General features: G+C 42.1%; 2 protein-coding genes across 5 annotated transcripts; one reads left to right on the top strand and one right to left on the bottom strand.

Moving 5' to 3' along the window:
- The first annotated feature begins 1,651 nt into the window (after nt 1-1,651).
- Nucleotides 1,652-6,894, top strand: LOC118390463 (palmitoyltransferase ZDHHC23-A-like). 3 transcript variants are annotated; one of them, XM_052457385.1, is made up of 5 exons: nt 1,652-2,069; nt 3,934-4,097; nt 4,218-4,889; nt 5,493-5,573; nt 5,909-6,894. In XM_052457385.1, the coding sequence occupies exons 2-5, from the start codon at nt 3,979-3,981 to the stop codon at nt 6,180-6,182; spliced, it is 1,146 nt and encodes a 381-aa protein (XP_052313345.1). In that variant the 5' UTR covers nt 1,652-2,069; nt 3,934-3,978; the 3' UTR covers nt 6,183-6,894. The 3 variants fall into 3 exon arrangements, with proteins under 3 accessions (XP_052313345.1, XP_035636945.1, XP_035636944.1); XM_035781052.2 differs by having other exon boundaries at nt 5,402-5,573; XM_035781051.2 differs by having other exon boundaries at nt 1,654-2,069; nt 5,406-5,573.
- Nucleotides 6,895-7,435: 541 nt separating this feature from the next.
- Nucleotides 7,436-16,859, bottom strand: LOC118390461 (thiosulfate:glutathione sulfurtransferase-like). Of its 2 annotated transcripts, XM_035781050.2 has the most exons (5): nt 16,546-16,859; nt 10,270-10,392; nt 9,903-10,065; nt 9,723-9,778; nt 7,436-9,401 (listed from the first exon to the last, which is right to left on the bottom strand). In XM_035781050.2, the coding sequence occupies exons 1-4, from the start codon at nt 16,670-16,672 to the stop codon at nt 9,757-9,759; spliced, it is 435 nt and encodes a 144-aa protein (XP_035636943.1). In that variant the 5' UTR covers nt 16,673-16,859; the 3' UTR covers nt 7,436-9,401; nt 9,723-9,756. The 2 variants fall into 2 exon arrangements, with proteins under 2 accessions (XP_035636943.1, XP_035636942.1); XM_035781049.2 differs by lacking the exon at nt 7,436-9,401 and having other exon boundaries at nt 9,509-9,778.
- Nucleotides 16,860-17,034: the final 175 nt, after the last annotated feature.

Below are 17,034 nucleotides of genomic sequence, written 5' to 3'. Positions count from 1 at the left end.
GTCAAAAGTCAACTATCATTCTATTTAGTTTGAATATAACGTTCAGCTCACACACCCTCTCTGTATCAGACCATTTACACTAGAAAGCACTGCTTTATTACTCTACCTATACAAACATGCACAGGGCATAGATACACATAGAGTTGGACTCCTGCTTCCCATCAGGCAACCGCTTGACTCTTCTAGAGTCTTCTCTGTGAGTGGAGGGGACGGGGAGGGGGGTGGACGGTGGACGGGTCATATTGCTGGCTGAAGGAAATATGATGCCGAAGGGTGGGGCTGTACCACAGATCTTCCCACTCCCTCCTCTTGGATGACTGAATATCATCTGTCTGGCTCCCCCACTAACCCCCACTCAACAGTGTAGATTATCAGGGCTGTTGGTGGTCTTTTTAACACCTCAGCATTATCATCTGTGGAAATGGTCAACAATACCCACACTCTTCATGTAGCTACAACAGCATCAGGCAAAGGTGGCAGCAAAAGAAAACAGCACACCAGTTTACCAAGCCAACAATTTGGCAGCAGTAAAACCAAAATGGTATCAGAGTAACTAAAGGCCATTAAAGCAAGGGCTAGAGGAGGGTGGTTGACCTATAACTCATGGCAGCACAGGGTGACGGTAGCGTAATGTCAGGGGTGAGGTCTATGCTCAATTAAGTGAGTTCTATGCTCAATGAAGGCAATTTATGTGTAGTCTAATATCAGGTCTTTCTACAGACTTTGATAAACAGCCTGGTCTCATAGACTAGACGTAACATAGTAAACGTAAATCTGGGACACTCAAATTAGTATATGTTACATTTGGTATGTTTACATAAGACAGACGTTGGTTGATCGGGGTGGATGGGTGGGCATATGACGCATACGTTTAGCAACCCAAAAGTTATGAGTTTGAATCTCACCACAGACAACTTTAGCATTTTAGCTAATTACAACTACTTAGCATGTTAGCTAACTATCTATCACTTTAAGATAACCCTTCCCTTCACCCTTTGATTTAACTCCTCATCTTAACCCTAACCCCTAGCCTAGCTAACTTTAGCCAGCTAGCTGACGCTAGCCAACTCACCACCTAGAATTCATTTTTGCAAATTTGTAACATATTATACATTTAGAACATTCTTAATATATTGTACTTTTTGTAAATTCGTACCATATAATACAATTGTAATTTGTAGCATATCATACGAAATGGGTGATGGACATCCACATATTAATACATACCAAACGAAACGTAACATATCATACTCAATGGCTTTCGAACATAATAATAAAAAATGCTCTGAGACCAGGTTGTGATAAATGATAGATAAGCAAGTTTTTCAATGTCTCAGGTGCAGAACATTGACTTTGGCAGGACGAACAGCCTCAGCGATATGCAGCACTAAGCGGAGGTAAGGGATATGTGGTGAGAAACAAGTACATTTTGTTAATGACCAACAAAGCGTTTAGCCTCCTGTTTACATCAGCACAGAATACCATCCCCCATGCTGTATTGCAATTCCAATAGACCATTTGATCTATTCAAATTATCCCGGCGCAGTGGTGACACTGTCCTCCTAAGAATCTGCGAAATGCATACCACCTCCTAACGCTGCCACACGCTGTCGCTGGCTGCCACTGCAAGGCATGCCAATTTCCTTTTTCAATACTGTCACCCAACCCAATCAGGCTACTCCTCTCATAATAAACCGTGTGCTCCTCTTCAATGACCGATGTTGCTTTCCCAACGAAATGATGAGGAATAGAAGATAATCAAGCTCTCCCCCTAAAACTGCTGGATTCTCAGGATATTAAACGATAAAAAAGTTTTTAACTGAAAGGGATATCACACCTGCCAACGCTTACCGGATACCCTGGTACCTGGAATTCGCCGCCACGTAATTAGTTCGGACCGAAGTTTATTTTAGTGTGATGAAACGGATCTCCTATTTGTCAGGGAAAGTCTGAAATATATTACAGGAAAAACATAAATGAAATAAGAAATAATTGATGTCCGTATTACAAGGGTCTGTAGCCTAGTCTTCGAGGGAAAGGTGCTTTCTCCCAAAGAACCAACAGTCCAGGTAAATGTAGGCTATGCCATTTTTATTTTCTCAAAAGGCAAGTTAGATTCACACAATTTTCAACCTGGTCTCAAAGCAAAACATATTATATTTGACTCAAATCCGTGCGACTCCATGTAGTATGATATTGTAGCGACCCAGGTTTATAAGCGCAGATATCTACTCTGCCAATTGAGCATGCTTTTATGGCACAGTTGATGGCGCGCTGGGCTTCGGCCTGTTTCATTACAATATGAACTTTACATTAGGTTACATTACATTGGTCATAGTGGTCATACAATATAATATGAATTGTAGGATGTATAGTATCCTACATCTTGAATATTTAGTATGATATATTATGTTCTACTGCTTTAGTATGATATGCTACATTCAACTGCTTTGGTAGGATATATAAAGCTTGACTGCTCTAGTACGATATATTACATTTGACTGCTTTAGTATGATATGCTACATTAGGCTAGGGGTTATCTTAAAGAGTTAGGGTTAGCTACCATGCTAAGTAGTTGAAAAGTAGCTAAAAGTAGTAATTAGTTACAAAATGTATGATATGTTACGAATTCTAGCTAGGTGGTTAGGTGGCTAACGCTAAAGTTAGGCTAGGGATTAAGGATAAGTTTAGGAGTCAGGTTAAAGGGTTAAAGTAATGTGTTTATTGGTATGCGGTATCCCATTCCTTTAGAATATTGAATTGAAACATTGATTTGTCATATTTAGTTGGTGGTGGTCCTTCTGTAGCTCAGTTGGTAGAGCATGGCGCTTGTAACGCCAGGGTAGTGGGTTCGATCCCCGGGACCACCCATACGTAGAATGTATGCACACATGACTGTAAGTCGCTTTGGATAAAAGCGTCTGCTAAATGGCATATATTATTATTATATTATTATATTATTATTAGTTAATCAAAAATATATACATTTTTTGTTCAGCCTTCCCTTTAAAATGTGACTTTAGTCTACAGTTATTTTAAGTTCACTTATTATGAAATAAAATATTGTAGGCGGTCAATATTTAGACTGTTGAAGAGCTGGGCTATATTTGAAGTAGTATGTCAGATGACAAAGCCAACACTGGCAGTCATTCCAACAATGCACGTTCCATCTCCCCATATGATAGGCGTGCTTGGAGAACCAGGTTTAGTTGGCCCAGATAGGTCTTCCCTAGGGACATGGTGGCCTTATTTCTAAAAGCCAATTTTATATTAGAGGAAAGTAATTGTATTGTAAAACTTGTTAAAACAAAAGCTATTTTAATTGATTCCATTAACGACCTAAAAAGATGTTGGTCTAGTAGGCATATCCCTAGTTGGTTTGTGTGTGTGTGTGTGCGCGCGCGCATGCGCACGTGCTGTCAATGTGAGGGTGTTAATGCAAGTAATGAGTACCTTTCAGATATCTTAACCTTGATGTCTTCATTATGATGAACAACTGTCTGTGGGACGTCAATACAACGGTTTCCTTTAACTCCATCAATTAGACCGTCTAAGAGAGTACTCAAGTCAAATGTGATTGATTATTGGCACCCAGAAATACCCCTCATCTGGTGTGCCAGTCAGTCCCTGAATCAGTCCTGTGCACCTTGAGGTCCAGATTTGAGCCCCCCCACCATACAAACCACTAAAGCAACAAGGTAGCTTTACATATAGGAGGCAACTGTTGATATCCAGCCTTGACAAAGGGGATGTCACCATGCAAATGTAAGATGTTGTGTAACCTTAACCCCAGTGGTGGAATAAGATTTCCAACACTTTCCATATTACTGAGGCACTTCACTGAATGAAGAATGAAGACCACTCTAAACACCATATCAACACACCAAGAGAACAGCTATTAATAGTTTGACTGTGTCTTTTTTACTGTTGCAGGTTTTTTTTGCACAGGACCTTCAAGTGGATCCGTGAACAGCCAGAATGAAATGGGAGAAGTTTAAGCCTCCAGAGCCAGATGATCCCATGTGCTGTTGTGAGTGTGATGTAGACCCACATGGATGCTGCTGTGACTGTGACGATCTGGATGAAGCTTGTAGCAGGTGAGGGGGGTGGAATGAGGAGGAGGATCATGGCAGGACTCAGCAGTCCACGTTCAGGTCTAACCCTCTGTCCTCTCTGTGTTCCCCTCTCTGTCATCCCTAACCTCATGTCTTTTCCAGGTGGCTAAAGGGGGAGCCTCAGAAACCTGACTGTGTGTTGCCTGTGTTTGGCGCAGTGATGAACCGGCTGAGGGTGAGACTGTTACCAGGGGACAGGCGGGTGGAGCTCTCCATGGTCCCAGCTCTAGTGTTGCTTCCTCTGCTATTGCGTCTGGCAGCCCTGCACTTCCTGTTGGGCTTGGTCATTCTAACAGCCCTGCCTGGCCTGGTGCTGTTGTACTACTACGCCACACACCGGAAGAAGGGCCGCACCCTCTTCTTCCTCAGCCTGGCGCTATTCTCCCTAGCCTACATGTACTTCCTCTTTGTCACAGAGATCTTACCTCGTGGGGATGTAAGTCACCTGCAGCTTGTGACCGTGACAACGGGTGTGGTTCTCACTCTCATCTCCCTTGTGCGCACTAAGAGGGGGCCAGGCTTTGTGCAGCCTTCCCTAGCTGCCATACACAGCACCAATCAAAGCCAACTGCCTGACAAACACTCTGCCTCTCAGAATGAAGTGGACCAGTCGATGATGCCAGGATCCCCAGCCAAACCAGTGGAACGGCAGACACAGTCCCTGACAGCGAAGGGGGGCACTTGTCCTCTGTGCAAAGTGGTGCGTCCCCCGCGGGCGGGGCATTGCCGGATCTGTGGAGGCTGTGTCCAGCGCCTGGACCACCACTGTATCTGGTGAGTTTCATTAAACGTCTTTGTCTGTTGTGGAGGACGTGAGTATTATTATGCTATTATTTGTGCAACAACAGGATGACTTGTAAAAAATAGCTTTCTGCAACACGAAGGTGATAAACCCTTATCATATCTGCCTACATTTCCCTGCTACAAAAACACACAATATTTTAATCTCTCAGACCCTCACACTTATATACCCGCTCAACAATACTCTTCTACACATAATCATGATCTCACTAAGTGTCACACTGTCAGGCCAAGAAGACGTCACTAAAGCAGACCAGGCTGTAGAGACATGTGCAGGGCCCACAGGGGTTCACCCTTCAGCAGGGTGAGGCGACCTCAAACCAGGACAATCTGTTACTTATGGCATTTAGATGGATACACAACCAGACACAGAGTATGTGCTCATTACCTCACATTCATACTAATTGTGCTTTCACATGGTACCACAGCAGAAGTTGGTCATTTCAACTGAGGGTGTATTGTCTGTGTTGTGTCTCACTGCGGAGGCAGGATAAACAGCTGTGTCGGCAAGGCCAATCATCGCAACTTCCTGCTGACCCTGCTCCTCTTTCTGTTGACCTCTCTGTATGGGATCAGTCTGGTACTGCGGAGCGTGTGTCCCCGACAGAACCTACTCACCGCCCTGCTCTACTGCCCTGGTGTCTACAATCAGTACAGGTACACTACGGTACCTGGTATTTGCTTAAAAATTGTACATGCAAACAAAATTAGAATTCATAATTTATTTTGGTTTATTTGTGATTTATTGAAACAAGCACCACGTCATTGCCTACTATTAGGCACCAGGTACCCATTGGGCAAAAACTGGTTGAATCAACGTTGTTTCAACCAAAATGTTTTCTGTCCAGTGGCTAGTTACCAACTGTTTTGAGTTACTTGAAATAAGTACTAAAATATTTTAAGTTTAAAAAATCTTTTAACTTAAACCAACTGAAATAGAACTGAAAGTGTTATGTTGTTTTCGAAGTGTAACTATGCGGATGTCTTTACAGCTCAGCCCTGTGCTTCACCTGTGCTTGGTACAGCAGTATTGTCACAGGAGGTCTGCTGCACCTGCTGATGCTGCAAATGATCAATATCAGCTACAATTTGACGGAGCGGGAGGCACAACTTGCTCTGCGGAAGAAAAATGGCCAGAGTCGTCTACGTGGCCTCGTTGTCGACACAGGGGTCTACTCACGTGGCTTCTGGCAGAACTGGGCTGAATTCCTGACCATGGGAGAACCTGCAGATAGACACCCCTCTGCCCTCACTGACTTGGTTTAGCCTTGGCTTAACACCATGCCACTCTGCCCAACTAGTTCAACACTGCTGGGTTTCAACTGGAAACGCCTTTCCTCTACCATGCTGGTGGGCTTTGTGGGACTGTGAGCATCTCTGAACTTTCAACTGCCCTTGGGTCACGCAAACTTATTGCAACTCAGAGATGTTCGTTTTTAATCGTTAAATAGACCTCTATATTCCGAACACTTGGGTAAGAGACAATAACCATGTTCCTCCAGGTTGTCATGGATACGACTATTAGTATTAGTTATAACATGGTGTAAATATAAAGGTCTGCTCTGCATATTTAATAAAGTTTTAACCTTTGAAAAAATTATCTTTGATTTAATACAGTTTTAACCTCTGACAAATATGTTAGATTTTCCAAAAGGATGTAAAGATTCTTAACCATGACATACTAAATAGCAATGGATGAATGAACATGCATGACTTAGAGAACATGTTTATGACACTGTAAACTACGCATTGACATTTAGTGTGCCTGACCATAAGGTGCCACAGGCAAAGATTACTTTAAAGGGAATAAAGCTGTGACAGACATGAGCCTCCTCTCACCCACATACTCTTTGTAGTTCATTCTGATATTAAGTTTGCATGTACAGTAAATGTCTTCAACTATCCTGTTCACTGTAGAAGACTAAGACTAATTTTCCTTTGTCTTGTTTATCATGCCAATAAAGCATATCAAATCCAACTGATGAGAGTGAGAGACAATGCTGGTTATGGGGCCAACCTTTACGCAAGTAGGCCAGGGCTTCTGGGTTTACTAAGAAAGTGGCTCGAGAGCTCAGGAGGCCTCATCTGTGGCATCACCGCAACAAACCTACAGAATGAGAGAACTTGGTTACTGTTGAAGATATGCACATGCTCTGTCCCTCTCATAAACTCAAATTCTTATTTGCTGGTGTGCCTTCTGTTTCTTGGTTTTAAATCCTCCCCTTAATCCTCGGCGTTGAATCTGTCATTTCCTGTCAGTGCATATTGTTCAGAGACGTTCTCAATCACCCTCAACATTGATGTAGTTCAGATCACGAGTGTCATTATGAACAAGTCTCTGCTCGTCCACTTCTGGTCCACTGCACCAGGGATCGTCCTGATCCTCTGCTCTGGTAAGAGACCGAAATTCCAACTTGAGAGACTCAGTGTTGATAAATGTGTTATAAGACATGTTGTGTAAGGGAATTCTCCCCCATGTGCATATAAGAGACCACAGGAAAACTTGTTTTATCAGAGGTTAGTTTGTTTAATAAGGATTGCAACCCGGAGTACACACTTACAGTAATTTGCAAGCGAGACACTCCGTTCTCAAGATGGTGTTTTCCCTTTTTATCCCCTACTATGGTTCATTCTGCCCAGGGTGATGCCCCTTAACTTTAATACCATATAAACTCTGATAATTATCAGTTGCTAATACAAAGTTGTCTCTGCTAGGCAGAGTTCAGCTTATTGTGTTATTGGCAGTTAGTTTACCCATCCTTCTTCCTCTTATTGCTAACATAGCATCAACAGGGACTCTTAAGTTCCTTTTATCCAGCCGATACCGAAGAGTATAGTTTCAACACACAGGCATATGACTTTATACAGTTGACCTCTTAATGCACTTGCAATGTGTCTACCACTGATTCTTAATCTCAAGCAAACCATCATTGTACTTTTGTAGTCACACTTGTTCCTATAATGTACAGATATTATGAAATCCCTTTAGTTGTGAGAAGTTATTTATATATATATATTGTTTCTATAGTGTATGAATATGCTTACGTTTGTGAGCTAATTAGTATATTGGCTATAATTCCATAAATGGGAGAGGACATTGAAATGAATAACAAATACCACAATGTAAACAAACTAAAGACTGGAAATCCAGTAGATTATCAACAGGGTCACTGTCCAACAGCAATATGTACAGCAATTAGGAACAAACTCAAACAGCTGAAATAACAGGAACATTTTCAATATTCCACTTGAACAAAAAAATATATATTTTTTTTTCATGAGGATAGAGAACAAAAAGTTAGACGTTGATGTCAGATTCTTCAACACGATAAGATAATCCAAAAAGATTGTCATAACCTACAGCAGTCATTTAGACTTCACACATCCATCCCCCTCAAGGTTCTTTTGCAGACCGGGTTGAGAACTTCTGGTAACATTACGGCAAAGACTGGTTATGCTGTGACACGGTTCTGCGAGCTGTCTGGAGAAGGCGGGGGTGGATTTACAGGTGAGATGGCCGTAGGATTCTGGTTTCTAACACAAACTACCCTGTTTTCGTGGAGAAGGATTATAATCGACAGTGTCTCTGCTGTGACGATGCATAGATACACGTTAAGAGAGACACAGAAGGATGATGCTGGGCTGTACTGCTGTTCTCTCACAACCTTCCCGCTTGGGACTCTGAAGGAGCACTTTTATTTGGACACACAAACAGATACTGCCCACTTCCGCCAAGCTCCAAACCAGGCTAGCGTGCACTACACACCCTTTTCTGCTACGCCAAGTTTTTTCTGACATAGAAGCATAGGAAGTCTCACGCTAACCTATACTTTCAGGTTCTAGATGGCACCTTTTGTTCTAAAAGGGTTCTTCGTCAGTCCCCACAGCAGAACCCGGTTTGGTTCCAGGTAGGACCCTTTCCACATAGGGTTCTACATGGAACCCAAGAGTTATACCTGGAACCAAAACAGGTTCTCCTATGGGGACAGCCGAAGAACCCTTTTTTCTAAGAGTGTACCCGTCAGCTATTATAAAATTCGATTTCTAACGAGCTCTCTCGGTTTTGTCAGCCAGTGAGCCTCTCATAATGACTGTCCATTGCGAGTGGGATTCTGGAAGTGCTGGGAGGGACCATACGGACACCGGTGCTCTGTAAGATGAGACCCACAAATCTTACCCTAACAGCTCACTCACTTCATAGCTATATTTGAGCCTGGTCCAGAGGTCTCGAAATGAAAGTCTCCGATGCCCTCAGGTGGCTATAAATCGGGACTGCAGTGTAGCTTGGTGGCTTCGATTGACGCATCTTGTGATGCCAAGCTGCTACGCAACCCCCTTTCCCCTCCAAGTGTTTAAATGGGACGTTCCTATATTCACAGCGGTGTAGAAGACCAGCGCAGGACCCTGTGGACGTGGCATGGACATGGATTACTTCACGGTCACAGCGCTTTCCCTCTCCCAAATTACACCTAGTGCCTCCTCTGCCTAAGGGAAGAGAGAGAGAGAAAACTGCACTCTCATACACACTGAATTAAATACAAACAGACATGCATTCATAAAGATACAATATATACACACTGACACAAAAGCAGTAACATTCACACACCTGACCTTTATTTGGTTTGGGACAACCATTTCAAAAATCAATCAATTACTATGAAATAAGACTAGCATTGTGTTGTCATTTCCAGTGTAGCATTTCCCCTACTCTGAAGGAATGATTTAATGGCTATGCTTTCTAAATCTCTTTTGTTCCAATAAGCAGAATTCAAAACACACAGAATGGCCTTGCAGCAATTTAAACACCTCACTGCTCTTCACGCTGGACCCAGTCACTGTATCATCCAGCATAGTGACGAGCTCTAGGGGAGAAAGAAGAGAAGGAGATGAGCACATCGGTGTAGTTACAACTCATATGTATGGGCACGTCACTCAGGTTATGATGCTAGCAGACAAAAAAAAGAGGTGATTGTAAACGGTCATCACCTGCTGAATCCCAGAGCCCACATTATATCAAGTGCAGTAGCACTCCGTCTACCTCTCTGACAGTAGACCACAATGCTGCTATCCTCCTTATGAGGGGCACGTACTCCAAACCTCTGTTTGAACTGGTCTGAGCTCAGTCTCAGAGCCTCCTGGAGTTCCCCAACTGTTAGTAGAAGTATTTCACTTTATTGCCCCACAATGGGAAATTGGTTTAGAGCAGTTAAAAATAAAAAAAGTACATGACAACATGAATCATATCAGAAAATAAATATGACAAAACAAAAACATGACAGAGAAAGTGTGCACAGTGCTGCTCTAGGAATGTTACAAACATGTCAAAATAAGTGGGTCATTGTGTGTTACTCACGTGGGACATTGGTGGAGCCAGGAATATGTCCAGCCTCAAACTCATCTGGATTGCGGACGTCAAACAGATTAATACTGCTGCTGGGAAACATAGTCTTCAACTGCATGTACGACACCTCTGAATCTACACAAAACACATTCAAAATCAGACAGTCAGCCATATATACCATGATGAACACCCGCTTTTTCCCCCTCAGTGCAGCCTCAAATCATCGGGACATGGACTCTACAAGGAGTCGAAAGCATTCCACAGGGATGCTAGCCCAGCGCGTAAAATATTATATCTTGCCCATTCACCCTCTGAATGGCACACAATCCATGCCTGAATTTAAGGCTTTTAAAATCATTTGATTTTTTACCATGTCTAATTCTCTCACACACACACAACCGTTCAAACGTTTGGGGTCACTTAGAAATGTCCTTGTTTGAAAGAAAAGCACATTTTATGTCCATTAAATAACATAAAATTGATCAGAAATACAGTGTAGACATTTATGTAGACATTTATAAATTACCATTTTTAATGGAATATCTACATAGGTGTACAGAGGCCCATTATCAGCAACCATCACTCCTGTGTTCCAATGGCACGTTGTCTTAGCTAATCCAAGTTAATAATTTGAAAAGCCTAATTGATCATTAGAAAACCATTTTGCAATTATGTTAACACAGCTGAAAACTGTTGTTCTGATTAAAGAAGCAATAAAACTGGCCTTTAGACCAGTTGAGTATCTGGAGCATCAGCATTTGTGGGTTTGTTAACAGGCTCAAATGGCCAGAAACAAAGACCTTTCTTCTGAAACTCAGTCGTCTTGTTCTGAGAAATGAAGGCTATTCCATGTGAGAAATTGCCAAGAAACTGAAGATCTCTTACAATGCCGTTTTCTACTCCCTTCACAGAACAGCGTAAACTGGCTCTAACCAGAATAGAAAGAGTGGGGGGCCCCGGTGCACAACTGAGCAAGAGGACAAGTACATTAGTGTTTAGTTTGATAAACAGACACCTCACAAGTCCTCAACTGGCAGCTTCCTGAAATAGTACACACAAAACACCAGTCTCAACAGTGAAGAGGCGAACCCGGGATGCTGGCCTTCTAGGCAGAGTTGCAAAGAAAAAGCCATATCTCAGACTGGCCAATAAAAATAAAACAGATTAAGATCTGCAAAAGAACACAGACACTGGACAGAGTAACTCTGCCTAGAAGGACAGCATCCCGGAGTCGCCTCTTCACTGTTGATGTTGAGACTGGTGTTTTGCGGGTGCTATTTAATGAAGCTGCCAGTTGAGGACTTGAATCAGCAATACAAAATTGGGTTTAATTATTTATTTACTAAATACCTAACTAATCACACAGAATTACACATACACATATTTAAATCATAACTTGATTACAAATCACGTCAAAGGAAAACGTCCCTAGCGGGCGGAACAGATATGAAGGCTGGTTACACAAAAGAAGAAGGGGCTGGGTTTGAGTGAAAGAGCAGGAAGACTGAGGGACAAAGGGCGAAGCTGTGCTATCGTAAATACAGTATCTTATGCATTCTAACGACCCTGACAAAGTGAGTAACTTTCATTATTGAAGAATAAGTAAGGTCCTTTTAGTTAGTTACAGTTTGTGCTGCTGCCATGTTCCTTAGTACAATTTCCTGTCAGATCTATTCTCAGTTATTTATTATTTCCTTCCTGTTTGGCCTGTCCGGGGGTGTCCTCGGATGGGGCCACAGTGTCTCCTGACCCCTCCAGTCTCAGCCTCCAGTATTTATGCTGCAGTAGTTTATGTGTCCGGGGGCTAGAGTCAGTTTGTTATATCTGGAGTACTTCTCCCGTCCTATTCGGTGTCCTGTGTGAATCTAAGTGTGCGTTCTCTAATTCTCTCCTTCTCTCTTTCTTTCTATCCTTCTCTCTCGGAGGACCTGAGCCCTAGGACCATGCCCCAGGACTACCTGACATGATGACTCCTTGCTGTCCCCAGTCCACCTGGCCGTCCTGCTGCTCCAGTTTCAACTGTTCTGCCTTATTATTATTCGACCATGCTGGTCATTTATGAACATTTGAACATCTTGGCCATGTTCTGTTATAATCTCCACCCGGCACAGCCAGAAGAGGACTGGCCACCCCACATAGCCTGGTTCTTCTCTAGGTTTCTTCCTAGGTTTTGGCCTTTCTAGGGAGTTTTTCCTAGCCACCGTGCTTCTACACCTGCATTGCTTGCCGTTTGGGGTTTTAGGCTGGGTTTCTGTACAGCACTTTGAGATATCAGCTGATGTACAAAGGGCTATATAAATACATTTGATTTATTCCTTTTGCAATTGTCAGTCATGCTTGTATGTTAACAAGTGTTTGTGTCTCACTCTTGTATTTCCCTAGTAAAACCACAACATTACCCTGCAAGCTTTCTCCATGTGCTCCTGTGTCTGCAAGAAACACACCAGTACTTGGATTCCCACATCCTGACTGATGCACCATGGCGGTAGAAACAGTCCTAAACTTAGCCTAACCTGTCCACCTAATACTTTATCAGAGGGAGCCATAAGTAGAAACCCATGTGTCCTTTCCAAGGGGGTGTATTTGTGTACACATACACACAGAGAGAATGAAGCAGTCATTCACCTCCATTACACAAGCTACTGGACTCTTTGGGACCAATCCAAAGACTTATTTTCCTTGTGTACGTATTTTTTGGGGATTTTTTTTTAGTTTGAGTGGCAGCCTAAGGAACATGTTTCATAAATGTATAACGTACCTGAACCCCCCCCAAAAAATACAACTTCCAGTCATTGTGCTCGTGCTAAACTCAGCAAAAAAAAGGAAACGTCCTCACTGTCAACAGTGTTTATTTTCAGCAAACTTAACAAGTGCAAATATTTGATTCAACAACAGACAAACTGAACAAGTTCCACAGACATGTGACTAAAAAAAAATGGAATGGTGCATGTTCATTATTTGTTTATGGTTCATTGAACAAGCATGGGAAACAGTCTTTAAACCCTTTACAATGACGATCTGTGAAGTTATTTGGATTTTTACGAATTATCATTGAAAGACAGGATCCTGAAAAAGAGACGTTTCTTTGCTACGTTCTCCAAAATGCCTGCAGAGGCATAAAAATGGTATCCACACGTTCATCTGACTGAATAAATAAAAGTAAAACAGTCATTCAGGGTGAGAACAAACAATTCACAAAATATGATATTTAAAAAAATATATAAAACTACAAGATACAGCAGTTACAGACACACATTTCAACAAAACAAATACATTACAATAAACCAAAACACTCACAAATATCAACGAATTCATTCCTCAGAGTTCTAAACTGCCCTATTGGCACCAGAGATTTAAGATGTATTGAGGTTTGTAAATGATTCCAAACATGGGGGGGTGGGCATTAAAACTAAAGGATGATGCATTAAAACTAAAGGATGATGCATTAAAACTAAAGGATGATGCATTAAAACTAAAGGATGATGCATTAAAACTAAAGGATGATGCATTAAAACTAAAGGATGATGCATTAAAACTAAAGGATGATGCATTAAAACTAAAGGATGATGCATTAAAACTAAAGGATGATGCATTAAAACTAAAGGATGATGCATTAAAACTAAAGGATGATGCATTAAAACTAAAGGATGATGCATTAAAACTAAAGGATGATGCATTAAAACTAAAGGATGATGCATTAAAACTAAAGGATGATGCATTAAAACTAAAGGATGATTTACCTAGGTGGGCAGAGACACAAGGGACCTCAAGATTTAACCAACCCTGTGAGCAGGTTTGGTGCTCTTATATCTTTATACTTGAACAGAGAAATGAGAGATCTTGGAAGCTTGTGCAGCTGAGCTTAGACAAAAAGGGGAGAAAAGGGAGAAACAAAGTGATATGGGAATTTGGAGAGGTCCAGCCGACTTCCTGGCAACGGATGTAGTGAGGAGTATTACACCTGTCACCTGTGATAAAGTGAAGGGCGCTATGGTACACAACATCCAAGGGTTTTGAGAGTAAAGGCTTCTGCAATCTGATAAATGGTGTCACCATAATCAAAAGCTGGCAGGAATGTTGCCTGTACAAGCTGCTGTTAGGGAGAGGCATGATCTATAAAATAAATCAACTGCCTTGCGCACCCAGTCAGTATTTGGCCATGATTACTACATGTTTAGATAGACGGCTAGACAAACTAACTAGCTACCATGGCTAATTGAGTGACTGTCAGAAGGCAGGTTTCAGTTGACCCTGGTTTATTAGACAAAAGTAGTTTCGCCAAAAATACATTTTACAACGTGTGTAATGGAAACGACAGATGGACAATATTCTGAGCTGTTCAATAGGGGTGGATTTTTTTCATTTGTCTAACTTTATTACGACAAATCATGACGGAAACAGTGTTTTTCGATTATCTTGACATTCAAGAATGCTTTTTTTGGTTGGCTGGATGCAAGTTTCACCATCCAATTATTTCAGGTGGTTAATCATTGGTGTGATAGGTTAGCACATGAGAATTATTAGAATATGTCAAATATTATTAAATTATTGCAGTCTATCCATGCTGGCTTTCACGGGCTACCTGAGACATGAAACTGATTGGTGTGAGAGCATACAGGCTGTCGCCAAATGTATTAATGTACAGTTTGCCTAAATGTGTAATGGAAACCCTTCAACTACCTTTTCTTTTTTAAACAGTTTTTATTTTTGGGGTGGGACGTCATTATGTCCAGCTGTTTATCATCGACAAAATAGTTGCATGGAAACGCACCATTGCAGGCAATTGTATCCATTTTCCATGCAAACTTTCTAAATGTATTTTTTTTTAAATTCAAACACTATTCAATGGACAAGTAAATGGAAACATATCTACTGACTGACATAAAAGAAACTGCAGATGCACAATCAAAAAAATGTAAATTGCACCTGGTGTATTCTACTATTCTCCCTCAACAATAAGTGGAGACCCAATTGGGGGGCCCCTAGCGGCCGGGATTGTGTGTGGTGCACTACATGACCAAAAGTATGTGGACACTGCTTGTCAAACATCTCATTCCAAAATCATAGGGATTAATATGGAGTTGGTCCCCCTTTGCTGCTACAGCCTCAACTCTTCTGGGAAGGCTTTCCACTACATGTTGGAACATTGCTCCGGGAACATGCTTCCATTCAGCCACAAGAGCATTAGTGAGGTCAGGCACTGATGTTCGGCGATTAGGCCTGGCTCGCAGTCGGCGTTCCAATTCAAGCCTATAGGTGTTCGATGGGGTTGAGGTCAGGGATCTGCAGACCAGTCAAGTTCTTCCACAACAATCTCAACAAACCATTTCTTTATGGACCTTGCTTTGTGCATGGAGGCATTTTCATACTGAAACGGGAAAGGGCCTTTCCCAAAACTGATGCCACAAAGTTGGAAGCACATAATCTAGAATGTCATTGTATGTTGTAGTGTTAAGATTTCCCTTCACTGGAACAAGGGGCCTAGCTCAAACCATTAAAAACTGCCTCCTACACCAAACTGTACAGTTGGCACTATGCATTGGGGCAGTTAGTATTCCACTGCTCCAGAGTCCAATGACGACGAGCTTTACACCACTCCAGCCGACACTTGGCATTGCGCATGGTGATCTTAGGCTTGTGTGCAGCTGCTCAGCCATGGAAACTGAGACATTATTGGTCCTAGACGTTTCCACTTCACAATAACAGCACTTCGAGTTGACCCCGGCAGCTCTAGCAGGGCAGAAATTTGACAAACTGACTTCTTGAAAAGGTGGCATCCTATGACGGTGCCACAGTGAAAGTCACTGAGGTCTTCAGTAAGACCATTCTACTGTCAATGTTTGACTATGGAGATTGCATGGCTGTGTGCTCATTTTTAATACACCTGTCAGCAACGGGTGTGATTGAAATAGCCACATCCACTCATTTGAAGTGGTGTCACACTTTTGTATATGTAGTGTACATGCGAAATTGTGCCCACCCCAAAACAAATCCAATAACATTTAGGCACTGGTGAAATCTTGAGTTTGTCACTCTGTTGGCCTTCACTTTATCAAAAATGACTAAGCACTTATTGACCTCCATTACCTACTCCATTACTGACTCTTTGGAACTCATACAAATAGACTTGTCTACAACTATGCACACTTTTCAATTTAATCAATTTAGTGAATTGTTGGCTAATTTGTATCGGTATAGTGTCCCAGATACCCTGGCTAGAAATGTGCATTGCATATTTGTTAGAATGCCTTGGACGTTGCACATGTCACGAGTCAAGAAATAGCCTACCTGTGATCGGTGGTTCCTTGTAGTAGACTGCCTCAGGTTTCACATCACACAATCGGTCGGGCGTGCCACCACAGTGCGTCTCCTCTGCCACGACCACCACCGACAGCGCGCATAGCACGAGAAGCATCTTTGAACGTCGCTTGAAACAATGTCCAGAGTAATTAGTCTACGTGTCTAAGTGCATGCTTTCCCCCTATGGAGGCTATCTCCCCGCCCTGCAAGTGTCATTGGAGACTCAAACTGTTTAACATTTAAAGCTGTTAAAGAGCGACATAATTTCAAATCATTTTATCACTGGCTGTGTCTTGCCCTTGTCCAGCCCAATGACTTGATATACAAAAAAAAGTCAAATCTACGCAAGTAAGAAAGCCCATTAAATAAAACGGAAGTAAAGTCACATTCAACCAAAAGTTAGACATGCTCTGGTACTTTGGCGACTAAGAAAGTATTTTTTAAACTTCCCGCTTTGCGCTGGATGTGTCTATGTGT

The sequence above is a fragment of the Oncorhynchus keta genome, chromosome 11, assembly GCF_023373465.1.
Source record: "Oncorhynchus keta strain PuntledgeMale-10-30-2019 chromosome 11, Oket_V2, whole genome shotgun sequence".
Classification (NCBI taxonomy): domain Eukaryota; kingdom Metazoa; phylum Chordata; class Actinopteri; order Salmoniformes; family Salmonidae; genus Oncorhynchus; species Oncorhynchus keta.
The sequence above is the reverse complement of the archived record's forward strand: the minus strand, read 5'-3'. Positions and strand labels throughout refer to the sequence as shown.